Source organism: Pelodiscus sinensis, chromosome 2, assembly GCF_049634645.1.
Source record: "Pelodiscus sinensis isolate JC-2024 chromosome 2, ASM4963464v1, whole genome shotgun sequence".
NCBI classification, from domain to species: domain Eukaryota; kingdom Metazoa; phylum Chordata; order Testudines; family Trionychidae; genus Pelodiscus; species Pelodiscus sinensis.
Genome location: NC_134712.1, coordinates 186,255,657 through 186,283,105, shown reverse-complemented (window position 1 = coordinate 186,283,105; position 27,449 = coordinate 186,255,657). Strand labels below are relative to the sequence as shown.

At 44.2% G+C, this 27,449-nt stretch overlaps 1 protein-coding gene across 1 annotated transcript in view; it reads right to left on the bottom strand.

The window, feature by feature from the left end:
- Positions 1–24,334, bottom strand: part of AZI2 (5-azacytidine induced 2) — a 50,213-nt gene extending 25,879 nt beyond the window's left edge. Inside the window, exons 1-4 of the mRNA XM_006134305.3 lie at positions 24,131–24,334; positions 13,501–13,730; positions 9,349–9,474; positions 8,888–8,987 (exon numbers count right to left, since the gene is read on the bottom strand). Of these exons, the coding sequence (XP_006134367.2) occupies positions 8,888–8,987; positions 9,349–9,474; positions 13,501–13,725 (451 nt within the window). The 5' untranslated portion in view covers positions 13,726–13,730; positions 24,131–24,334. The remainder of the gene's footprint in view (positions 1–8,887; positions 8,988–9,348; positions 9,475–13,500; positions 13,731–24,130) is intronic.
- Positions 24,335–27,449: the final 3,115 nt, after the last annotated feature.

Below are 27,449 nucleotides of genomic sequence, written 5' to 3'. Positions count from 1 at the left end.
GACAAATAAACAGTGACAAGTTTTTAAAGTGCTTGTACACAAATGCTAGAAGTCTAAAAAATAAGATGGGTGAACTAGAGTGTCTCGTGTTAAAGGAGGATACTGATATAATAGGCATCACAGAAACCTGGCGGAGTGAGGACTATCAATGGGACACAATCATTCCGGGGTACAAAATATATCGGAAGGAAAGAACAGGTGGTGTGGGTGGGGGAGTGGCCCTATATGTGAAAGAAAATTTAGAATCAAATGAAGTGAAAATCTTAAATGGATCAATTTGTTCTATAGAATCGCTATGGATAGTAATTCCCTGCTCTAATAAGAATATAACAGTAGGGATCTGTTATCGACCACCTGACCAGGACAGTAATAGTGACTATGAAATGCTAAGGGAGATTAGAGAGGCTATCAAAACAAAGAACTCGATAATAGTGGGGGATTTCAACTATCCCCATATTGACTGGGTACATGTCACCTCAGGACAAGATGCACAGACAAAATTCCTTGATACTTTAATTGACTGCTTCTTGGAGCAGCTGATACAGGAACCCACAAGGGGACAGGCAATTCTCAATTTAGTCCTGAGTGGAACGCAGGATCTGGTCCAAGTAGTAACAATAACAGGACCACTTGGAAATAGGGACCATAATATAATAACATTTAACATTCCTGTGGTGGGACACCTCTGCATCCCAACACTATGGCATTTAATTTCAAAAAGGGGAACTATGCAAAATGAAGAGGTTAGTTAAACAGAAATTAAAAAGGTACAGTAACTAAAGTAAAATCCCTGCAAGCTGCATGGACACTTTTCAAAGACACCATAATAGAGGGCCAACTTAAATATATACCCCAAATTAAAAAACATAGTAGAAGAACTAAAAAAGAGCCATCGTGGCTTAACAACCATGTAAAAGAAGCAGTCAGAGATAAAAAGACATCTTTTAAAAAGTGGAAGTCCAATTCTAGGGAGGTAAATAGAAAGGAGCATAAACGCTGCCAAATTAAGTGTAAAAATGTAATAAGAAAAGCCAAAAAGAAATTTGAAGAACAGCTAGCCAAAAACTCAAAACGTAATAACAAAATGTTTAAGGACATCAGAAGCAGGAAGCCTGCTAAACAACCGGTGGGGCCCCTGAACGATCGACATAACAAAAGGAGCACTTAAAGACAATAAAGTCATTGCGGACAAACTACATGAATTCTTTGCTTCAGTCTTCACGGCTGACGATGTCAGGGAGATTCCAAACCTGACCCGTACTTTGTAGATGACAAATCTGAGGACTTGTCAAAGATTGAAATGTAATAAGAGGAGGTTTTGGAATTAATTGATAAACTTAACAGTAACAAGTCACCGGGACCAGATGGCATTCACCCAAAAGTTCTGAAAGAAATCAAGTGAAATTGCGGAACTATTAACTACGGCTTGTAACCAATCCTTTAAATCAACTTCTGTACCCAATGACTAGAAGATAGCTAATGTAACACCAATATTTAAAAAGGGCTCTAGAGGCGATCGCGGCAATTATAGACCGGTAAGTCTAACGTCAGTACTGGGCAAATTAGTCGAAACAATAGTAAAGAATAAAATTGTCAGACACATAGAAGAACATAATTTGTTGGGCAAAAGTCAACAGTTTCTTTAAAGGGAAATCATGTCTTACTAATCTATTAGAGTTCTTTGAAGGGGTCAACAAACATGGGGGGTTCCAATAGATAGAGCATACTTAGATTTCCAGAAAGCCTTTGACAATGTCCCTCACCAAAGGCTCTTACGTAAATTAAGTTGTCATGGGATAAGAGGGAAGATCCTTTCATGGACTGAGAACTGGTTAAAAGACAGGAAACAAAGGGTAGGAATAAATGGTAAATTTTCAGAATGGAGAGGCGTAACTAGTGGTGTTCCCCAAGGGTCAGTCCTAGGAATATTCAACATATTCATAAATGATGTGGAGAAAGGGGTAAACAGTGAGGTGGCAAAGTTTGCAGAAGATACTAAACTGCTCAAGCTAGTTAAGACCAAAGCAGATTGTGAAGAACTTCAAAAAGATCTCACCAAACTAAGTAAATGGGCAACAAAATGGTAAATGAAATTTAATATGGATAAATGTAAAGTAATGCACATTCGAAAAAATAATCCCAACTATACATATAATACGACGGGGGCTAATTTAGCTACAACTAATCAGGAAAGAGATGTTGGAGTCATCGTAGATAGTTCTCTGAAGAACTATACGCGCAGTGTGCAGTGGCAGTCAAAAAAGCAAACAGGATGTTAGGAATCATTAAAAAAGGGATAGAGAATAAGACGGAGAATATCTTATTGCCCTTATATAAATCCATGGTACGCCCACATCTGCAATATTGCGTACAGATGTGGTTTCCTCATCTCAAAAAAGATATACTGGCATTAGAAAAGATTCAGAGAAGGGCAACTAAAATGATTAGGGGTTTGGAACGGGTTCCATGTAAGGAGAGATTAAAGAGACTGGGATTTTTCAGCTTGGATAAGAGAAGACTAAGGGGGGATATGATAGAGCTCTATAAAATCATGAGTGGTGTGGAGAAAGTGAATAAGGAAAAAGTTATTTGCTTGTTCCCATAATATAAGAACTAGGGGCCACCAAATGAAACTAATGGGCAGCAGGTTTAAAACAAATAAAAGGAAGTTCTTCTTCACACAGTGCATAGTCAACCTGTGGAACTCCTTGCCCGAGAAGGTTGTGAAGGCTAGGACTATAACAGGGTTAAAAGAGAACTAGATAAATTCAGGGAGGTTAAGTCCATAAATGGCTATTAGCCAGTATGGGTAAGGAATGGTATCCCTAGCTTCTGTTTGTCAGAGGGTAGAGATGGATGGCAGGAGAGAGATCGCTTGATCATTACCTGTTCGATTCACTCCCTCTGGGGCACCTGGTATTGGCTACTGTCGGCAGACAGGGTACTGGGCTGGATGGACCTTTGGTCTGACCCAGTATGGCCGTTCTTATGTTCACATTGTAAAATGCCTCAGTACAAAAACAGGATTGAAGAAAAAAAAAAAAAAAAAAAAAACACACACACACACACACACACATCATGAACACCTGAAAACAGATTCGATACTGTGAACTGATCAGATCCAGATGTAGGAACTACTCAAACTGGTGCATGCCCAACTTGCATGCATAGGAAAATATTGCTCCTTTTCCTTTAATTTTATACAAACTATGTTTATTAGAAGTTTTTCCTCAATCATGCCTACTGGGAAGTTTCAAATAACCATACAGGTTCCCACTACAAGATTAGCAATCTTAATAACAAACACCACTTATCCAAATACTAGATAAACTGAATGAATTAGTTTTTAGTGAGTTATACTGTGTATGTGATATGATGTTTATCCCCTATGTCGGGGTGACCAACCCATTAGAGACAAAGCCAAAATAGAGGTGGAAGGTGTGAGAGGTCCAAGTTCTGGGAGGTAATTTGGATGCAGGAGGAAGTAGAGAAGAGGATGCTGGCTCAGGGTCTGGGCTCCAGGATGGTAAGTGTCAGGGTCAGGTGGAGGGTTGGGGTGCTGAGCAAGACACAGTCTTGTGACTGTAAGGGTGCAGGAGTTTGGGATGAGGTGCATGAAGAGCTCAGGGCAGGGAGGCTGGGAGTATGATGGGCTCAAGTCACAGATTTTCATTGTGTGGATGGTGCAAGAGTGTTGTGGCAGAAGACTGGAGATGTGGGGGTGCAGGAGTTTGGGGATGAGAGAGGCTCAGGACAGGGGGTTCCGGTGTATGAGAGCCTCAGGTTTGCGGTCTGGTGGGATGCAGGAGTATTATGATGCTGCAGCCAGATGGGGGCTTGGCCCCAATTGGGGGCTTGTTGGCCAGGCTTCATTTTTAAATAAAATATTATGTCAAACAAAATGTTTCAGCATTGTCTTTATTTATAAGAGGGGCAGGGAATCTGTTTTGAGTCAGGAGGTCACTGACCCACAGAAAAGTCAGTCAGAGCCACACAACTGAGATGCAAAAAAAACAACCACTCCAAACCCTCCCACCCCTCACTAATGTGGTCCCAACTGTGCTGGTGGGGGCGGGGAACAGGGTGCTGGGGCAGGGTATTCGTGGGGGGCATCTGGCCAGGGTGAGGGGACACAGACAGCTGGGATCCCGGTCTCAGGAAGCGTGCTGGCTGCTCTTCCCCTCCCCTTTTCCAGGCACCCCCTGCTCTAACCCAATCCCCCTCCCCTGCCCCAGAGCTAGGTGTGTGCGCGTGCACGAACACACTCACACTCACACTCCCCATTGCCAGGCACCCCCCCAACCCAATCCCCCTCCCCATTGCCAGAGCCAGGCACACCCCCCTCCCAAACCAAATCTCCCCCCGACCAATTCCCTCCCTCCTTCTCCAGACTAAAAAGTCAGGCACCCCCACTCCTGCTCTAACCCTCCTCCCCACCGCTCTAACCTAATTCTCAGGTCCCGGAGCCACTGCCACCACCGCGTGTCTCCCTCCAGGCACTGGGGCGCGTGCGCTGAGCAGCCAGCACACCATGGGCACCCCCCCCAACCCAATCCCCCTGCCCTTCCCAGAGCCAGACACCTCCCCTCCCCACTCCTACCCAATTCTCCTCCCCCACTAATCCTATGCCCAGGTCCCGGAGCTGCCACCACCACACCCAAAGCCATCATCACTGCCTGAGCTCAGCAGCCAGCTGCTAGCACGTGCAGGCTGGGACGCAGTGCGCAACCCAGCCTGTACAATGCAATGTGTTGGGGGGCCAAGAGCAGAATGGCGCAGGCCATGAGCACGTATGCAGCTCACAGTGGCCCGGCCGTGAGAGCAGGTGACCTGTGCAGTTCTGGGTTCCATCCCAGTTCTGCCAGGAGCTGCAATTTTTTTATGTGGCTCACGAGCCACAGGTTGGCCACCACTACCCTAAGTGTTCTGAAAGGGTTACGGTAGGCTGCACCTGAGAAGGAACCAGGAATTAATGTTACTTAATTAAGGATGAAGCTCACTCAGGCTGGAACAGGCCAGACTTCTATAAAGCTAAGAAGCTGAGACCAGGAGGAGGCTGCAGGGAAAGTATGCTATAGTTGCTTCCTGATTGGAGGGAGGTGTGTTGAAGATGATAGAGTCTGGGAAGAAGAGGAGCCCTGGGGAGTGGAAGAAGCTCAGAGGGCTGATAAGCCCAGAGGTGCAAAAATATAAGAGATCAGAGTCCAGGGAAATAGGAGCATGCAGACCATAGTTGCAGATCCTTATAGGGTCACTGGGCTGGAACCAAGAGTAGAGGGTGGGCCAGGTTACCCTACCGGCTACCGGGCAAGTGCACTCACAGCCCATGCATGGAGAATGAAGTATTGCCTGAAATGGCACAGGTACAGCTTATCCTGAGAGGCTCTTACACACCCTGGAAGAAGAGAATTATAGTGGCCAGTCCACAGGGCCAAATCGCAAAGAGGGAGTAGCTGAGTCACAGGAGTAATGAGTCCTGAAGAGTCAATGACCTGAGCAACTGAGGACAGGGAGTGCACCTGATAGATCAGTGGTGAGCTAGTTCTCAGATAAGCCACAAGGAGGTGCAGCAGCAGTAACTAGTGAACCTTATTACAGTGCAGTATAAATATAATCCACATTGAAACCCATTCTTCACCCATTCCATCAACCTAACTACCATTAGCCATGGAGGTAGTGTTTTCTAGAAATAGAAAAACCCCTTCATTGTTGTAGGTGGTGTCTATATTCTGGAGTTATTGCATCATAGCTAGGTTGGCATAGTTCCCATAAATACAGATGTGACAATCATAAGCAAACTTTCTTAGGGTGGGATTTGAACTACAATTCCCTAAGCATCACTTCAAAAAATACCCCAAAGTGTTCTTGATTCTCTATAGAAAGTAGCAGGAGTCAAATTTGGAAGAAAGGAGCATCCCCCACATTTCATGTATATGCCATTTGTATTTTGATATGATACAGTAAAGTCCCAAAGATACAATCACCAGTTTTATGGACAGACCAGTCAACCAGACACTATATGAAATCAGATGTAGCCAATCATGCAGCAGCAGAGGCAAACAAACAACCCATAATATGCCTGTATTGCATCTTAAAAGACATGCATGTCTGAGCTAGCTGTAACCACTCATCCCCGCCCTCAAACATAAGGCTGGTACTTAAGAGCTAAGGATGTTAAATTTACAGGGCTCGACAATTAGGGCAATCTACTTGCCCGTGGTGAGTAGATTTTAGCCCAGCATGGTGCCGCAGCACGGTCTGCGCATGCACAGCGTGACAAACTGCGCGGCTGGCGAGCGGGGTTCACCACCGCTTGTCAAGCCCTGTAAATTTAGATTAACCAACTAATCAAACAGTCGATGACAGCTCTTTGTACATTTCAAAGGCAGGAGCGCCGCAGGGAGCACGGGGCCAGAAAAGGACTGCTTGAGTCCCCCACTGACCCTGTGCGCCCCACCCATGCTTTGCTTTTAAAATGTACATGAGCCCCACTCTTACTACATTTCAAAGGTGGAAGCGCTGCCAGTTCCCTGCTGCGCCCCTCCACCGAGACAGTGCACAAGCCCCTTCCCCATATTTTTCCCCTTCTCCTTCCCTCCCCTCAGCCCAGCCCAGCCCAGCTCCTTCCCCTCCCCCAGGGGCAGCTCTAGGTTTTTTGCTGCCCAAAACAAAACATTTTTTGGCTGCCCCCCCCTTGTTGTTGTCTTTTACACGTTTGCATTTTGCAATGAGCTTTTTGTTTGTTTTCGGTTTTGTCCCAGCATTTTAGCCCTATAAATAGCAAATAGCATTTTCATTCATTTTTTTCCTCCATAAAGGCAAAGGCGCTTCAAGTGAACTCCCCCTTTCACTCGCTGCTGGGTCACAGCAGCCTTTTCCCTGCCCTGTCCAGCCCCTCCCTATGGACAAGCACTCCTCACTCCCGACGCACAGGGGTAGCAGGGTGCAGGGACAGCACAGAGCCAGAGGGGTGCAGGGAACAGTGAGGGGGGTACAGGGTGGCGCAGAGAATGGGAGGCACAGAGCCAGAGGGACGCAGAGATCAGGGGAAGCAGGGTGCGGTGGAGGCACAGGGAATGGGACGCAGGGAACAGAAGGGGCAGAGGGACCAGTTTCTAGGGGCAGTGCAAGGAACAGGCAGCACAGAACTGGGGGGGGGAGGGGGAAGGATCGGGGGGGGGAGCAGTGTGCAGGGTGTAAGGGCGGCGCAGAGCCAGAGAGTCGCAGGGAAGAGGGAGAGCAGGGAGTCCCGGGGTGCAGGGGTGGCGCGAGGAACAGGCGGCGCGGGGAGACAAAGGGGCGCGGGGAAGACGCAGTGAGCCGGGCAGTCAACAGGGAGCGGTCTCTCGCCGGCAAGGGGTCTGGGGCTGTGGCAGGACTGGAGCCGGCGGGGCGGGGTAGGGCATAGCCTGGCTGCACCGCACACCGCAGCCAGATCCCGGGGACTTGCAGCCAGAGCCGAGCTGCTGCAGCCCTTTAAAATCGGCGGGGCCATGTCACACCAGCGTCCCATCCTCTGGCTCGCACCCCGCCTCCTCGCACCGGAGCGGTACGCAGGCAGCCCAGCGCTGAGAATCACCGCACTTCCTCCTCCCCAGCAGTGCTCTGCCCCTCCGTTGGCTGGCGGATCAGATGGGGCCACGCCGTCCGTAGTGCGGGCTTCGGCCAGCCCGCCCCTGCACTCGCCAGCTGGTAAAATCTACTCGCCAGGGCAAGCGGGCGAGTGTATTTGTCGAGCCCTGCTGATAATTATGTACAGACACACAACATACTAACCCAAAGTCCTTCCATTATTATAGTGCACTGCAATCTTACTCATTAACACATCAAGCCACCACTATGTACACTTTGGCTACATCTAGACTGCATCCCTCTGCCAACAGAGGGATGCAAAACAAGCACTTCAGAAGTGCAAATGAGCCTGGGATCTATTTAAATGAGGTCTGAAGAGTAGGGTTGCCAGATGGTTGAAACAAAAATACAAAACACCCCCCTGCCCCCTGCCCCCTCCAAAAAAAAAAAACCATCGGGAAAAAAATCGGTTGAAGGGGAGAAAAAGGGGGGGAGGGAGGGAAGAGAGACCAAAGTTGCTGGGGGGGAGGGGAGGAAGGGACTCCAAGGACTTCTTAAGACAAATAAATAAATAAATAAATGTCCCCCTTAGGAGTGAGTGTAGGGATAGGACCAGGGGAGCGGTTGAGCACTAAGACTAAGCATTGCTTCCCCTAGGTCTTTTGGCCGGCAGCCATTTTGTGCCAGGAGCCTTGGGGAACCAGGTAAGCATGGGGGCTGGGGTCATTGGGGGCCAGAAGGGGCTTGGGGGGTGGGGGGAGGCTGGGCGCTGAGTGTTTGTAGGGTTGCTCAATGCCCAGCATTTTCGCCTCCTGGCTGGGGAAAAATTCAGAAAAAATACCAGACATCTCAGGTGTCCGGTATTCTCTGAATTTTTTTTTTTTTTAAACCAGATAGAAGGTGAAAATACCAGACTGTCCGGGTGAATACCGGACACCTGGCAACCCTACTGAAGAGTATACATTTCTTATGCTGAGACATTTACTTACAGTCATATGCCAAGATATTTGGCTTGTCTACAGAGTTTGTCAGCTTGTACTAGAGGACTAAATTCTAGTGCTCACTAGCATGCTGCTCACTACCTGGCCCAGCGGGTATCCTGATGGTGTATATTAAATATTCCCCAGTGAATGTTAATGTAGTCTCAATGTAGTTTTAAATGGGATGACATGAACACGCACTAGGAAACATTTACTGCATGCCAGCAGGATTCACAACGGACAGCGAGTAAAAACTCTGTGCACTCTAAAATTTACACCTCTCTGGTGCAAGCTAATAAACCATGACCAAAGCAGACAGTGACAAAACTGAATACCTTGCTGAGTTTCCACTTCGGTTCTTAGCTGTAGGAGCTCCACTTCTTTAGACTGCAACTGTTCACTCAAGATTTTCAAGGACTCTGTATTCTCTTTTATCTAGTTTAAGAAAAAAAATTATCAAGAAACCTTCTCCAGTTTGCTAGTTATAATAACTTGAAACATAATCTGTAAATAAAAGTTCCTGCATGGTTTTAGTGATTAGCCACAATATTAAACAAAACCATGAAAATGGTGGCCCACAGAAAGAGGCATTGAGAATGTTATCTTGTTCCTATATAAAACATCACCAAAATGTATTTAATGCATAGGCTCCCTTGTTTAGATTTTTAAAGCAATACAGGTCTTCAGGAAATCAGTACAATAAATCCAAGAATTCTCTCTTCATTACATATATTTACTCTATAACAATCCTGCAGGACATGCATCTGTTTTTAATTCACTATGTAAGTGGACATACTATCTTATCCAGTTTGCTTTTCAGATTATCTCTTTCGATGCAAGCCTCTCGATAGGCTTGATAGGCCTTATTTACTTGCTCCCGTCCAACTGAGCTGGTTTCTTCTTCCAAACGGGAGCCAAGGAGCTGAGTTTAGTAAGAGAAAGAAATAATCGTCATCTATTATATTTGAAATAGCTTTTAATAGTCAGTGTTGTCTGCATATCAAACTATTGATATTTTACAGCTAGCAACTGTAAACTTAATGGCACTTTCATATTCTGGAAAACTAAGCAATATCACATATGCACATTTATATACATGAACATTTTAGAGAGCAGTAATAAAAAGTACTTATGACTTCTGCAATCTACTTTTAGTCATCATTAGTGTTGGTTAGATTATATTTAAGAATGATCCTTTTTAAAACTCAAGTCAAGGATAATCCAGAAGTTTGTATATTATTACGAATAGAGTTGGGCAAAAGTATTCAGAAGAACAGTTTATTTGCCCACACCCCAAAAAATGCAGGTTGGCCAACCAAAACCACTCCTGAATTTGACCTGATTTGTTAAGCTGCAAAAAAGGGGTGAAGAAGGAATGTGTACAAAGTTTGAATCCCCACTCTAAAACGGGGTCTTGAACTCAGCTCTCCCCACTCCTCCTGGATGAGCATCCTAGCCACCAGAAAATAGATTATTCTGGTACAGGTTGGTCTCAGTCTCTCCAGTTAGAGGTCTCGTGATGCTCCACATCCCGTCTCTCTGCCTGATTCAGAGAAGATGCGAATTCACATCTCCTCACACCCAAATGAGTGAACTAATTACTAAGGGTATGTCTACACTTGCACCCTCTTTCAAAAGAGGGATGCAAATGAAGACATTCGAAATTGCAAATGAAGCCGGGATTTAAATAGAGCTATTTCGAAATAACAGACGCTGTTAAGACGTGGTTATTTCGAGAGAAAACCCTTCTCTCGAAATAACCCTTATTCCTCATACAATGAGGTTTACCAGTTATTTCGAGAGAAGGGTTTTCTCCAGACATAACCGCTTCTAACATCATCTGTTATTTCAAAATAGTGCCATAACGCGAATATGCAAATGGAACACAGGATATTTAAATGCTGGCTTCATTTGCAATTTCGAATGTCTTCATTTGCATCCCTCTCTTGAAAGAGGGTGCAAGTGTAGACATACCCTAAGACAGATTCACTCACGCAAATGTATGTCTCAGGAGACCAGAATCAACAAACAATTATGCAGGAGTGTGTGTTTTATGATGGAGATTAACAGGTAAGATTATTTGGCCTATGTAATTCAAGAGGTCAAACTGAAACATCACAATGACCTCTTCTACCTTTAAAGGCTCTGAATTACAGATGAAAATTGGGTTGAGTAGTGCATACAGTCTTCTCTCTCTAATGAAAATGTTTGTAGACAGAAGGTTTACTTTGCTGTTGTTCAAGTTCTGATTCTTCTAAGAACTTTTAATTATTTTAATATTACCTGCTCAGAAAATTGAGTAAAAATTGGTGGTTTTTTTTTTAAACTATTTAAACCTAATTAAAATTAAATTTGAAACTGACACTTTATGTTAGGGTCTGAAAATAGGTTATTAAAATCCTTTAATTAAAATACAAAAAAAATATTAAGCATTGTATGTTGGTTGACACTTTTTAAAGGAAAAAAAAAAAATCAAACCATTGAACTGGTAGAAGACACAAGCTAAGAATCTGTAACCAGAATTTGTTGAAGTGCTAAACTAGCTTTCGACAGCAGTAATCTCTTCGGCAGATACAGAGAATATTTTCTTCAATTTATTCAACTAGTTTTCCTCAAAGTTTAAAAAAAAAAAAAAAAAAAAAAAAAAGAAAAGAGTTGAAAGCAAGGTTCCTTGCTTTCTTCTCTGTCAATTAAGGTAAAAGGATGAAAACTAGTTCTAAAATCTTCAAGGACATAGCAACCAGAAACAGTTTAAAACAGCAGCTACAGATAATATTGCCTTTGTTTAATAAATCACTTAGTTTTAAATGCAGAACATGTTTTAATTATCTTTTTGATAAGCTTTTTTCATATGTACTTAGTGCATTTAAATGATATTTAAAATGTGGTTTCTATGCAATTTAGTTGAATTACCATCTAAGTATAGCCTGTCGCAAATCATAAGTGGGCTGCCAATCGTAACTCATAGCAGTTTTACCTGAGCTATTAAATAATGCAACACTAAATTAAATGTGTTAAATATTTTGCATTCATTTGAAAAAAATATACTTAATATTTTTCCTGTCATCCAGTTATTGTATCCACTCCTACAGACTGGAATCAGAATTCTATGCCAACTGCTTATAAATGAATCTCTTCAAAAAAAACTCTAAGAGACAAAGGTATTAATGGAATCAACATGTTCTACATAATGTTTGCCAGGACAGACAAGGCATTTAAAAGAGGATTTGTATTTAATTTTTTAAGCTATTTAGAAACATAACCTATGACGAGGTCTAAATTTAGATTATAATCTATTAACATAATTGACATCAATACAAAAAAATATTCAGCACTGCATGTTTGCTGCCCTGTTTTAAAAGAAGGTCAAACCACTGAACTGGTTTAAGTCACTGGCTAAGCACCTGGAACCAGCTAAACCAACTTTCAACAAATAGAACTTTTTCTGCAAAGTGAAGACAAAATATTTTCTTCATTTCAGTTTATTCAGACTAGTTCAGTTTAATGCAAACTTATTCAAAGTTAAGAAACTAATTAGGAGCTGATAGCAGGAGAGCTCATTTTCCTCTCAAATCACTTAATAAAATCTAGGTGTGAGAGGATGATATCATGCCAATTCACTATCTACAGATATTTCCTTTATTTGATAAATCAGCTATAAAGACTTTAATATAACTTTTCTTATCCACTCAGAACATTTAAAGGTATTATTTAACAAAAACAAAAAAGCACCACGTAAGCAACCCTGCCTACTTATTTAACTCATTATTAAAATTGGTGATTTAAAATTACATGAATTTAAAAATCACTCCACTATGACATCTTCATGAACAAATTAAGTATTTTCTCAAGTTTATACAAATTCAGGGCCAAATCATAACATACATAGGCAAAAAGCTCACTAAAGATTTGCCAGCATAACTACTTCAAGAATTACCCCTCCAGAAAATTCTCCTCAATAACTTGGGTATTTTGTTTTGTTTCTAGGAAGCCCTAAACACACAGTTCCTTCTTCCAAACACAAATCACAGCAACTTGTAGCTTCAAATGGTTCTAAACATCAGCAGTCCAGACTTTATCCATCTTTTTATAAGGCACTATATACCTAAAGGCAAATAAGTGTATCTGAATACATCATTAAGTCACTCTTAATTCATTTAGAAACTACCCGTCATTATCTAATGTGAAGACAATTAGTTTATTCAAATCTAGAACCCTTTTGGCCAGTGAATTAACATATTCACTGATATTCACTTGACAGTGACATTCCCCACTTATAACTTTAGAGCTTTAAAGGGAGGTAAAGAGATGGCTATACTGTAGGAAATTCATAACTTGGGTGGTTAAAAAATCCACAAAAAATGCCCACTCGCTCAAGTTAAGTTTTAGAAGACCAGTATAAGAACAATTATTTCTTACCTCTCAACATCAATTTTGGCCCTTTTTAAGAGTCAAACGTTTTTGTTTTACATTTCTGGTTAAGATTTTTTTATATTTCTATTTACTAACTTTATTCACAGAAAAGCTCTGTATTAGAACTCAAAAGCAGGGGCAGATGACTGTTTTGCGGGGCCCCAGGCAGCATAACTCCGCGGGGACCCCCCCTTTGCCACGGCGCATGCGCCACGACGCCATGCGCATGCGCGGTGGCGTCACGGCGCATGCACGGGGCTTTAAGCGTGGGGCCCGGGGCGGCCGCCCCGTTCGCCCTGCCCTACATCCACCCCTGCTCAAAAGCAAAAGGCTATTAAACAATAAACTAGGCTGTCAGAGGAAAACAAAATGGGTTTTAAAAGATGGTGTATCTATCAATAAATAATTTATTACAAACATAGTATTTCTTTTTCTTCTTTAAAGATAGAAAAATTAATAATATTATGAAATGATTATCCATCCAGACTATCAGGGAAAAATTCTTATTACAGAGTAGTAAAATAGTTACACTTACCTTTTCTTCTAAGAGTCTTATTCTTTTCTTCAAAAAGGAGTTGTCCTTTTCGGTTTCCTTTAGTCGTTTCTTGATATCTTCATACGCAGTGACAAGTGCAAAATGTGAAGCAATGGACTCATCCCCTACATATGTTGGAACAGGAATCTCTCTCTCTCTTCTGAGAGTACCATCTGCTTTTTCATGATTCAAAATATAGATGTCATCTTCTCCCAGCTCATCCATGACAGCTGTTTGAAAAGACATTTATTTAAAAAATTCTCACCATGATACAGTGCTTTTTGATGTACAATTTAAAATGCCTTGAGACATAATGCCAGAGAAACTTTTTTTTAAAAAATCCTTCTTTATCTTTTCCATTGCCATGTCATGTCATGTCATAACTAAGGATGTAAGCGGGTAGTAGAGTACTTGACTACCCAATAAGCTTAAGTTTATGAGCGAGTCAAGTACTCAACTACTCGCTCCCTCCCCCGCCCTATATTACAGGCAGCAAGTGGGGGAGAGAAACAAGTGCCAGTGCTGAGGGGAGCCGGCTCAGAAGCCAGTTCCTGCAGCACCATCTCCAAGATGCCACCTGTCTCCCCAAATCCCTCTGCTGCCTCTATCAGAGGCACCAGGAAGGGTGATTGGCGAGGCTGCCACGAAACAGACTCTACCTGCAATGGGCCAAGCAAGCCCAGATCAGTCCTGGCTCGTGCCAGTCCAGGACCGCTGCGGCTCTGCATTTTAAATCTACTAAAGCAGCTCATTTAAAATGCTGAGCCACAGTGGGGGTAGCTCCTGGACCGGTGCTAGACGAGACAGAGTACCTTCTCTTATCGACTAATCATGTAGTTGATACAAACTGTACTGCAGGCCATTGAAGCAATGGTACACACTGTAACACCTATTTGAAATCATGGGATGGTGGGCGGGCGGAGCCCGCCCACCTTCTAAAAGCCCCTCCCCAACCTTATGGAAGGGACACTGGACCCATGTTCAACTGATTGCTTGGGACAAATAATGACTAAAGGATCAAGAAGTGCGGGCTAGAGGTTCAAAATAAGGGAGCCGGATGGGGACACCGAGCAGAGAACCCCGGACAGCGCCCACTGCTCCTCAAAGCTGTCGATGGAGCCAGTGGACGCCGCCCAGAGGAACTCTGCCCGGATTCGCATCACAGAAGCTGCAAAAATGACAGAGTCTGAAAACAGTGTAGATCCAGCCAATGAGACTGAAGTCTTCCATCTGTGAGAAACAAACTGCACATACAATGACTGCACATGTTCAAATTTTAAATACAAGCGGCACACATTTCCCTCAAATGCTCTCTCCTGTGCTACATACTTAAGACTGTAATGGCTGGTTTGGCTGATCCTGGGGCCTGCTACTGCAAAGTAGCACTAGCTGCTGGTTAGGGCCACCTAGCCAGCAGTTAGTGCTGCAGGCCTTGGGTACTGCCAGAGAATCAGCAGACCCTGGATCAGCCCAGTGTACGGGTTGAACCTCTCTATTCTGGCACTCTGATCAGGCAACATCCATGGTCTGGCATGATTTTTATTATTTTTTATTTCCCAAGTTTCTCACAATCCCATAAAGTTTGTTTACAGCCACCTGTCCTGGTTCTCAGTGTTCTGTGCTGTTACTTAGCTCTAATTTACCTGTAAGTGTCTTCTAAGAGCCCATAAGGCGGTGAAAGTGTTAGTAGTGCTGCTAGACAATATTGACCTCCAGAGATTCAATAAATTCTCTGATGTCAGATTAGACATTCAACCTGTAGCAGCACCAGAGCAGCAATGGTCTGAGCCACATCCTCCCCTCAAGCAGCGAATATTAATCAGGAATATTTATAGTAAAAATCATGGACTTTTTGTCATTGATCATGATCTGCCCATGACATTTACTAAACATACCCATGACTAAATTTAATCCTTACCCATACTTAATCTGGAAGCTGTACTGGAAAAACTGAAAGGGTTTGTCTAATCTTCTTTGCCCATGAGAACATCCCCCGGCCTGTGTGTCACCCTACTGTCCTTTCCTACAGCAGGAGCTCTCTGTGACACTCCCAAGAACTCCCTCATGCCAGGGCGTCTCTGTGCCCCTGCTCCAGTCTCTGGTCTTTGTCTCCCTCATTGCCAGAGTCTGTGTTCTCTTCAATAGGTCCCACTTTTCCCATCTCCTCTCCAGTCTCAGTTCCTGCTTCCACATTCAACAACTCAGTTCCTCCCTTCTGAATCCTCTCTACTTCTCCCACCACTCTGCAGCCCCACTGCCTCACCAGTCTTTGCTTAACTCCTTCCAAACTCTCCCTTGTAAGGCACGCTTAATTCTAATAGGGTATGTCTACACTACCCTCCTAATTCGAAATAGGAGGGTAATGTAGGCATACCGCAATTGCAAATGAAGCCCGGGATTTGAATTTCCCGGGCTTCATTTGCATAAGCGGGGCTCCGCCATTTTTAAATCCCCGCTCGTTCGAACCCCGTGCCGCGCGGCTACACGGGGCACGAACTAGGTAGTTCGAACTAGGCTTCCTAGTTCGAACTACCTAGTTCGTGCCCCGTGTAGCCGCGCGGCACGGGGTTCGAACGAGCGGGGATTTAAAAATGGCGGAGCCCCGCTTATGCAAATGAAGCCCGGGAAATTCAAATCCCGGGCTTCATTTGCAATTGCGGTATGCCTACATTACCCTCCTATTTCGAATTAGGAGGGTAGTGTAGACATACCCATAGAGTCCAGGCAATAGCCAACAACCCCGTACAGCAAGAAAACCTGCTGCTTGTGATGTGTTTTAGCATAGCAGGAAGTGGAAGAAAGATTCCACCTTAGCCTGCTGCACCAGGAAACCTGGGACCAGGGTTGGTCCACAACACTTTGGCACCTGAGGCAGGAAGCTCGAATGACTCCCCCATGCCCAGGCCAAAACTTTGAAAGGTCTCAATTCTGCCTTCTTCCTGTTCTACTTCTCTTATGGTACTGCTCTGCTACCTACATATGCACCAGCAGAAGACACAATTTTCCACACTCTGGGTCCTAGTGATGCCCCCTCCCACCCACAATCTGGCACCTAAGGCGGACGCCTCAGTTCACCTCATGGTAAGGCCAGCCCTGCCTGGGGCCCCAGTTTTTCTTATTAATTGGGCTTTTATGGTGTTCCAACTTGCAATAAAATCAACAGTCTCTAAAAGTTTGCAATTGATAGTTATTGGCTTATCAACAACCACCAAGTTGAGTGTTAGACCTCACTTTGTTTGGCCAATGAAAGAGTTTTGTGGTTACAGAAGTGGATACTGAAGACAGAGAAACTGATTCAGTCATCCCATGAGATAGGGGCTTTCAGGGCTTGCTTAAGGTAAGTACCCTTCCAAAAGCCATCAACTAGCAACTGACTGGAGCTAGATTCAAATTTACTAGAACAATTTAATATCCAATTAACAATCCCCTTAGGAAAAAAAAACAAAACAGTATTACTGGAAAACTGTGTATATGCATTAGTCAGCTTTTAGTCCTCTTTCTCTGCACACTCAAGTAGCTCTTAGCCTTTATTAGGTTCAATTCTGATAATTTCTTACTACACTTCAGATACGATCTCCTGTTTTTCATTCTTGTCATTGAGATGCTGGCTAACCGACCAGGTTACGCTAGAGAGTATATTCCAGTCAGTTCAGCTGTGAATTAAATCAAAGGGATTATAATTGTGTACGTTTTTTTGGGGGCGGGGAAGAGGGCTTAAACTTCATAAAACTAATGGAAGGTTACTTGTAGTTTTCCACTTAACCATTCTTGTCATAATGTAATAGCAAACATTTACAAAGTACCATTGCAACTAAGTTATCATTTCACACGCTTCCTTAGATAAAGCACTTAAAGACCTTAGTTATATTTTCTGTTATAGCCACTTTCTATGAAATTATTTATGACGAGAGAAAAAAAGTTTAAGTGCCTTCCTCACTCACTCTCATCAAAGGAAACACCTGCATGATTAGAGAGACTGTCAGCTTGTCTTCAGTAAGGTACACATAGAGATTCAAATACAGCTCCTTTATCTCTGGACTATTGAAATTCTAACAGGGCAGAATAACTCAAAGAGCTCCAAAATTATTCTGGAAAGTCCTAGAAAAACCTTTTGGAAAACTAGCAGTCTGTTAAATCACTGCCACCATTTGAGTTATAAACAGTGGTTTACCTGTTATAATTTTACCTGATTTAACATCTCAAATAAACACAATTTTTTTGTTTACTAAAGAACTGTCATCCAGAATTGTCTTTGGTGTAAGATCTAGAGTATCAATGGATTTGGGATATGTGACTGGTGCACCAAGATGAGAAATCAGATGTGACATGATTTTAGGTTTAAATTATCTTTTATCACAAAGTTCAGATAGCATGGGTGGAAAGACAGGCTGGAGAGCTAAGGCCGACTGTCTATGACCCCACAGTAAGACTAGTGCAGTGATCCAGGATTTCACATTTGTTACTGGCTTGGTGAAATACAGTTATAGAAGTCTGGGATGTCTGCCACGGTTTTCTGATAGTCTGCCCTGATATACTAACTCCCAGAGGCAAACCTCATGGCCTATACTTATTTCCATGCTATTCTCCTAATTAATAAACAACAAATTGATACTCCAGATATTGTCATCTTTGGGCTCTCTTTCAAAAAGTTTATGACCCAACTTTCTGAACCAATACAAGACATAGCATGTATAAATGCTGCTTTATAAATTCAGGGGTTATACATTTCTCCTGTGCCTATTGTGAGGATTTTTGCTGCACTAAAAATTTGTGCTTCATAGGATCTTTAGTTTTTTAAAATATATTCTTAAAATCCTACATTAGAACTGGTTCTTCATATATCTAGACTAGTGCTTTGTCTTTGACCATTATACAGAAGCACAGTTGTGGCTCCTTAGTCAGTCACATGGAATTTTACACTTAATGAAATGCTTGAATCCCCACCTAATGTAAGACTACAGTATATCTTTCCTAAAATTACAATCATTAAACTGTGGAAGAAATTAACTTTTAGAAGTCCAAGCCACAACACCAGAGAGAGTCAGCTTAGCCTGATTCTCCAATTTTTTATTTTTTTTTTGGACAGGCTGAGTAACCCTTTTTAAGTTAATGTAATGTAATGCTGCACATGCAATCATCAGTACAGTCATATCTGATATGACCAGGTAGGTGAGGAACTATATTTTATTGGACCAGTTTCTGTTAGTGAGAGAGACAGAACCTAAAGAAGAGTTTTGTGTGATCTTGAAAGCTTCTTTCCTTTTCTCTCACTCAACAGAAACTTGTCCCTTTAATAGTTGGGGAAACAACACAGCTGCAACAGAAGATCTGGTATGGAATGTTTTATTTGGTTCTACACGGCATATGAAGACAATCTATTCATGAGAAACATCCAGCTTATGCTAAATTAGAGGTGCCCAAACAGGCACTTTTCCTCTCAGGATGTTTGGATGGCCAACATCAACTCCTTCAGGGTATGTCTACACTGCCACCCTAGTTCGAACTAGGGTGGCTAATGCAGTCATTCGAACTTGCAAATTAATTTGCATTTATTTGCATGTTCCCAGGCGCTGCCATTTTTAAATGCCCGGTAGTTCGAACCCTCTGCCTGCGGCTACATGCGGCACAGGCTAGGTAGTTCGAATTAAAGCTCCTAATTCGAACTACCTAGCCCATGCTGCATGTAGCCGCGGGCAGGGGGTTCGAACTACCAGGCATTTAAAAATGGTGGCGCCCGGGAACATGCAAATAAAGTCCGGGATATTTTAATCCCGGGCTTCATTTGAAAGTTCGAATGACTGCATTAGCCACCCTAGTTCGAACTAAGGTAGCTAGTGTAGACATACCCTCAGCTACATCTCCCTAGCAGAGGTGAGGGTTTCTTAGCAGATCATTATGGGAAGGAAAACTGGTGAGTGTGTGATGAGTAGAGGAGAAAGTTCAGGAGCACAGATGTAATTTTTAGATGGTTTGCTTCTGAGAGAAATCAGCAAGAGCACACTAGAGAAGAAATTTAAAGGTGCTATGGGATGAGTTAAATTTAGGAGCGTGCCTCAATATATATACTGCATGAAATTAAATAAATATTATTTCTAATCTCGCAATTAATACAAGGTATATTTAACAACATCCGAGAATCAGAAAAACATGATTAGGAAGAACACTGATATTTTTACAGCATGAAAGGAAGAAGCACAAGTAAGGTTCCAAACCTGCACATTAATGTGACAATATTACATGCACATGAACTGGACATTGAACCAAGATATCAGATTTGCTAAATCTGAAAATGGAGTCAATGGGTCGCAAGCAACATATAGAAAACTTGATTTGGTTTAGTGAAATCAGTTTAAGAATTCTAAAAATTTCTGCATAATACATATAAATAGATAAGAGTGATTTAAAGTTGGACTTTGATTTTGTAATCTACTTCTGCATTATTGAAAGGTTTGCATGGCTTCTGCCCACAAAAGCTAAGATACGCAAGGAAACAAAGTATCAAAGCTGCAGGGTAACTGCACCTGTATATCCCCATCTATGGCACCTTCAGGGCACTCAGAAAGGTTTTTAACTGTGAACTGCCCCCCCCCCTTGCCCTGATGGAGACTCTGAAAAAGTGGGTTGTACCCATGAAAGCTCATGATACCATCTACATATTTTATTAGTCTTTAAAGTGCTGCTGTACTATTACTTTTTTTCCATTTTCCAGTTACAGCCTAACTCAGCTACCCCCCTGAATCTTTCCTGACCAGGGATTTTAGGACTATAGAGCTTCCTGGATTATACTGTGATGCACCCAGCAAGCCAGTCTTTCTGAGTGTGCTTTGACTTTCTCTGAGAGAACTGAACAGAGAAATTGCCAGTAATTTACAAGTTACAACAGAGCTCTTTCTAAGCAAGCACATTTATTCTTCAGTGAGATACAGAGATAAACTATAAACATTCCTTTACATGTTAACAGCATACCAAAGGACATCTATCAGTTTTATAGGGCCACAGTAAGCCAAAAATCTTTCTTACCCTTCTACAAATGTTTGGAGTCCTGTTAGACAGGTCCCGTCTCTTTGCTAGACCAGGAAAAAGGCCTTTAGTCAGTTTAACCTTAGGCTATTTTTCCAAAAGTCTGTTGGTCTTCGCAGAGTCCACTTTGAACCAGAATATGCAAACATCCCCAGGAGACAGTATAGCTCTGAAAGTGTTACAACCAGACAGATTTGCCTTAATCATCCAGTTTGTGCTTCCTGGAAGAGCTGTGGAAACCCTCCCTCAATTCAATTCATAAACCAGTCATACAATTAATACTATACGGTCTCCCAAAGATATTGAAGTAAATTGACCGGTCTGTTATAGAGCATTTTCTGATTTTGAAAGTTAGCAGGATACCCATGAAAACAGAAGTCCTCTTTATCCACTAAACAGATATACTATTGACAGTGGCAGCATAAGCATTCCTTTAGGGGCTTAAGGGACCATAGTCTAAAGATAGCAATTTGACACAATAAATACAAGCATTATTTAAAAATTAATACAAAAACATACACAAGAAGATTTAGTCACTGCCTCTAAACAGCTTACAATCAATCTAAGAAAATATGCAAAAAGTGAGTAACAAATTACAGGTGAAGAAGGAGAGGGGAAAAAAAGCAAGTAATAAAAATCCGTTTAGATATAGATTAGTTGTATTCTAATGTAATTCCTTGAATTGCGAATGAAGGTCTATTTCTGTGCTCATTGAGAATTGTTTCTTGACTCAACCTGGGGCATTGTGGGAAGTGCTTTGTATTCTTGCCTGTCAGTGTGAAAGAAGCTATTTGCATATATTTTCATGTATATGCAACCACACTTAAATTGCAGCCCTCAGCATGTGCTGTGAGTATCATTATAGCCCCTGGAGCTTCCAAAGTTGAGTAGCTCTGGGCTAGAAAGACCACTGCGTCTGACCCAATATGGCTATTCTTACATTAGTCCAGTTTCTCAAATATTATGTTTGACACAATTAAATTGATTTTATGATCTATGAATAGGTGATATTTACAGAAATGTTTCCTCATGTTAAATATATGCATTATTCCATAAATCAGTAGTTCTCAAACTACAGTACATGGGTCACTGAGTGCTTGATGGAGATCTGCATCAGCAGATCAGATACTAGCTTGTCAGATGGTATTGGTTCTCCTTGTTTTCATCTGCTATATCTCATTAAAATAAAAACTTCAGAAGGGTAGCCTAATTAGTCTGTAACTTGAAAAACAACAAATAGTCTAGCAGCACCTTATAGACGAACAAAACATGTAGACGGTATCATGCGTTTTCGTGGGTACAACCTACTTCTTCAGATGAATGGAGTATTAAAAGTCCAGATCCAAAAATAAGTTACTTTTATTTGGCCATGGCACAGAATTATGCAATTTATATGAATCCTCAGAATGATGTGCATCTCATGAAAAAAGTGACTAATAGGGATATGAACATGTACCTGTGTACATGGTTAATCTACAAACCTCACAGTTACATGCAGCCTCTCCCCTCCCCCACTGCCTCCATTTCAGAGGCAGCGGGGAAGTGGGGGGGCAGAGGAGGGGAGGCAGGAGCAATGCACCTAGGGATCGGTCTTTTAAGTTGGCTTACTGGGCGTATCAGCTCCTGCGGAGTCACCTGTCCCCTCCCACCAGTGCTGCTGCCTCAGATACAGTGGCAGTAATGAGAGGGGGACAGGAGGTGGCTTAAAACCTGGCTTCACATGAGCACCAGCTCCAGCCTGGCCCCTGCATGTAAACGTGTAACTTCTGACAATTTCAGTGGTTACATTATTTAAAAAAAAAAAAAAAAAAGCAATTTTAACATCTCTAGTGACTGAATGTTAATACTTGTTTTTTTAACTCTTACTTCCAGAGATATGCTAAAGCAAACAGAATTATTACTATAGATCCCAAATAAGTCTGTGTCTGCAAAAAACACAGTCCTGTTCTTCCCTGTTAGAAATATTTGGTTTAATTCCTTATAAGAGCACATGACACTAAAATATTGCTGCATACACTTAAAGATCCTACATTTCATATGCCTCCCTAGATTTGCTGTGGGCTTATGAAAAACATTTTTGTTCTATAATTTATATGAAATGGTAATAAACAGCTTTTGAGATTTAACATATTTTATCTTGGGGCATAATCATTTCCCCTTTGCTTAGTAATAATCCCTAGCATTTATTCTTTTCTTGTTCAAAGGTTTTTATAAGCATTACACAATCATCAATACCATGTGATGTAGTTAAGCATAATATACGGTTTATAGATTGGGAAACTGAAACAGAGATTAAGCAAACTGTAAAAGGGTACAGAAGGACTCATGGCAATCAGAATTAAAATGCCTTAAAGTTCCTGGTGCCTTGAACTTAGACTAGACTTCCTTTTTAATAAAGGTTCCATTTCCCCATGATTTTATCTGAACACTGAACAAGAAACATTTGTTTCTCTTTTCACGCTTTCCTTCACACAGCTGTGATATTTGTGGGGAAAAAAAAGAATTATTTCACTGATTTCCAATATAAAAATGTTTGATCTCACACTATACCTCACATGATAGCTATATGGAATCAGGGTTTCTAGTCTCCCAAATCTCTATTATTCTTCCTGTGAAAATAACTCCAGTGTTTGCCTTGGCAGGCGCTGCTTATACCATTCCACTAACTTCAGTAGTGACATGGACATGATTCTTCTCAGTTTCACCCCCAGCTCACAGGATTCTGACTTGGAGCAAAGATATCAGACATCCTTGTCAATTTAATTTTGTAATAGCTGGGGAAAAGTTAGGAGAAGCACCGGAGAGAGATTTATGTGCAGATGCACAACCACACCTGCATAAATTCACATTTATATGGTTATCTTGGCATCCAAAAGAACCAAAACATTTAGTTTATCTGAATGTTTAAATTCTGCACAATTGGACAAACTACATCTCCCCATCCTTATCACCTGCTCATATCACAGTTGCAGGTGAATTTCTCAGGTCCACACTATTACAAGTGTAGAGGAATGGTTATTGGTATGGCAGCCACGTTTGGAATGCGCCCATTACAGTAGAATTCGATCGTGCACCCATGACTTCCTGGTGTTTCATATTTTTCTCCCCTCTCAATTTTCACTACCTATGTTATGGAATTTTATACATTCTCGTATAAAAGGGCTTCGTTGGCAGGGAGCCTTCTCCCGGTGCCATTCTGAGACAGCACTTTCGCTGCATAGTTCCCAGACGCCTCCCAGCTCCGGGGCAACCGGGCAGGAAGCAGCACGGCAGCCCGTTCGCTGCTCCTGTCCCATCAGCTGGCCAGCTTCCTCTCTCCAGAGGGCGACTCGAATACGCCCGGGGAGGTTGGTTGAAGGAAACTTCTGTGGAGGCCCGTGGCACAGACGCCATCGCCCAGGACTCAGGCTCCGGTCCGCAGGGACCGCGCAGTCGCCGTCCCACTGAAGACAAGCCGCGGAGGGCCCAGAGCAGACCCGAGGCAGGGGGAACGCGTCCCGCAGCAGGCCGGGCCGCTCTGGGCGGGGAGCCGCGTCAGCCCGAGTCACCCGCAGAGAGAGCGACTCACCGCAACCCCTCCCCGGCCCCCCGGGGAAGCGCCAGGCCTGACCTGCCCGGGGTTGCTCGGCTCCTGTCAGTGGCAGGCAGCGGCCTCAGCGAAGAGGAAGCAGCTGCTCGGGGCTCCCATCGCCTCCGCCCGGGACCCGGCCTGACGACGCTGCTCCCAGGGCCTCCCGCCCTCTTGAGGAAGTCAACAAACCCCTCACGTGACACTAACGTCGCCCTCCCGCAGGCCACCGGCAGGTCCCGGAAAAAGACGGGCTCTAGAAAGGGGCAGGACTACAACTCCCGTCATGCAGAGCGCGGGGCGGGATGTGGAGTGCGCGTGTGCGTCACAGCATGGCGGGAATTGTCGTCCTGCTCCTTTGAATAGTTGCTGTATTACTGGGTGTCCTCTCCCGTGGCCAACCCCCGTTAAGGGCCCTCCTCGTGCGGGCGCCAGCGCCGCCGCCTGCCCAAGAGTTGCAACAGCCGCCCCCTTGCGCAGCACACGTGCCTCTTAGAAAATTACGGTTTTGCTGCTCCCTGGAGCATCTGTGCAGCTTTGCATTCCTGTAAGCTTTGTATGCCATCCAGAGTCCTGCATGTGGCCCCTCCCTGTGGCTTTCCATATGCTCTTTGATATGCTCGCTCTCACACACCAATACACACCTACACAGGACTAGTCTTGCAACACTTTAGAGACTAACAAAACCTGTAGATGGTATCATGAGCTTTAGTGGGCACAGCCCACCTCTTCAGATGAATGGAGTTATTAAAGGTCCAGTTTATATACGTTGTTCCAAGGATTCAGTCCTTTTCGCTGGCATGGGTATCGCTGGAAAAATGCATGCCTTGTTAAGTTTTTCCAGTTACAGACAAACTCGGCTACCCCTCTGAAGTTTTTATACATGTAAGCAGGGTCTGTACCACCGCTTCCAATGCAGCCAGCTGAAAGAGGAGAGGAGTCTTCGGTGTGGTTATGCTCATTCAGTTGTTTAGCCCCACAAGGTGTTCAACTGTTGATATGTAAATACAGCACATGCTAGGCTGGGAAAGGAATCCGAGGTGTAGATATGTAAATCCAATTCAGTCAGTGCTATAGGCCTGATGGATGGTCAATTATTAGAATGGAAATTTTTGTATTGTAACTAATTTGGCTGTTGTGGGTCACAGGCCATATTGACCCTAGATGTGGGAGTTGTAAATTGTGACCACTAGTGCTTGCAGAGGGACACTGTCATTGCAAAGGGTGTGTCTAGACTACATGCCTCCTTCGACGGAGGCATGTAGATTAGCCAGATCGGAAGAGGGAAATGAAGCCGCGATTAAAATAATCGCGGCTTCATTTAAATTTAAATGGCTGCCCCGATCTGCCGATCAGCTGTTTGTCGGCAGATCGGGGGAGTCTGGACGCGATGCCCCGACAAAGAAGCCTTTCTTCATCGACACAGGTAAGCCTCGTGAAACCAGGCTTACCTGTGTCGATGAAGAAAGGCTTCTTTGTCGGGGCATCGCGTCCAGACTCCCCCGATCTGCCGACAAACAGCTGATCGGCAGATCGGGGCAGCCATTTAAATTTAAATGAAGCCGCGATTATTTTAATCGCGGCTTCATTTCCCTCTTCCGATCTGGCTAATCTACATGCCTCCGTCGAAGGAGGCATGTAGTCTAGACACACCCAAAGAGTCTTGGATGCAGGGGCAGATGACTGTTTTGCGGGGCCCCGGGCAGCATAATTCCGTGGGGGGCCCCCCCTTTGCCACGGCGCATGCGCAGTGATGCCATGCGCATGCGCAGCAGCGCCACAGTGCATGCGCGGGGCTTTTTGAAGCGTGAGGTCCTGGGCGGCCGCCCCATTCGCCCTGCCCTATATCCGCCCCTGCTTGGATGGACAAGCCTTCCCCTTCCAGAATCAAGTGGATTGGATTAGGGGGGAAGGCGCTTGAACTAGCAAGCTACATGCTCTCCAGGAGTGAGCTGTAAGACTGGTTCAACCTGTTTCTCCCCATTCTCCTCCCCTGTTCCAGCCCCGCCTTATAAGGATAGACCTAAAACAGACTCCATAAGGCTGTGGTTACCAACCCATCAATCGCAATTGACTGCTCAATCGGAAGGGCTCAACCAGTCGTTCGCAAGGTGTTTGCCCCCTCCATTTGCTCCCCCAAGAAGCCCCACTAACACTACCTCCAGCAACAGTGGAGGTAGCACCTGCAGCTGTGCGCCACTTCCGGGCTTTCAGGAAGTGCACTTGCTGCTCCTCCTCTCCCAAACAGCTGGTGTGGTACCTGAAAGGCCAGGTCTGTGGTGCGCCGGGGACTCCCTGCACCCAGGGGGGAAAAGGGTACGACTCCCCGGAGGTGCACACCAGGGACTTCCTGCACTGGGGGTGGGGGTTGGAGTTCCCAGAGGAGGCATGCACCAGGGACTTCCTGCATGGGGGGGAAGGGGGAGGGCAGGAGTCCCCGGAAGAGGCGCGTGCCAGGACATCCTTCCCCTGCAGTGGGGCAAGGGGGAAAGAGTCCCGGGAGGAGGCACGTGCTGGAGACTCCCTGTCCCTTGTCCCCACCAATACCCTGTCCCCTGCCAGAATCCTGTTCCCTGCTGCAGCACCCACTGGCACCCTGCCCCCACTGGCACCCTGTACCCTGCCACAGTACCCTGTCCCCTGTTCCACCACCCTGTCCCCTGCTCCCACCAACACCCAGTCCCCTGCCGCAGTACCCTGTCCTCTGCTTCAGCACCCACTGGCACCCTGTCCCCTGTCCCCACTAGCACAGATGGGGCCACATTAGTGAGGCTTGGGGGTTTTTGGAGAAGGTTTGTTGGTTTTTTTTTTTTTTTTTTTTTTTAATCTCACTTGTATGGCCCCAGCTGACTTTTCTGTGGGTCAGTGACCCCTGACTCAAAAGAGGTTCACCGCCCTTCTCATAAATAAAGACAATGCTAAAACCCTTTGTGTTTGACATAACATTTTATATAAAAGTGAAGCCTGCCCAACAAACCCCCAATTGGGGCCAAGCCCCTATCTGGCCATAGCATCATAACACTCCTATACCCCTCACCCCGACCCCAAACCTGAGCCTATCATACACTGGAACCCCCTGTCCTGAGCCTCTCATATCCCCAAACTCCTGCAGCCCCATATCCTTAGTCTTCTGACACAACACTCCTGCACCATCCACACACTGCAAATCTGTGTCCTGAGCCCATCATACTCCCAACCTCCCTGCCCTGAGCCCCTCACACATCCCAGCACAAACTCCTGCACCCTCACATCCACAAGCCTGTGGCTTGCTCAGCACCCCAACCCTCCACCTGACCCCAACATTCCCCAGCCTAAAACCCCATCTCTGACCCAGCATCCCCTTCTTCATCTCCTCCTGCAT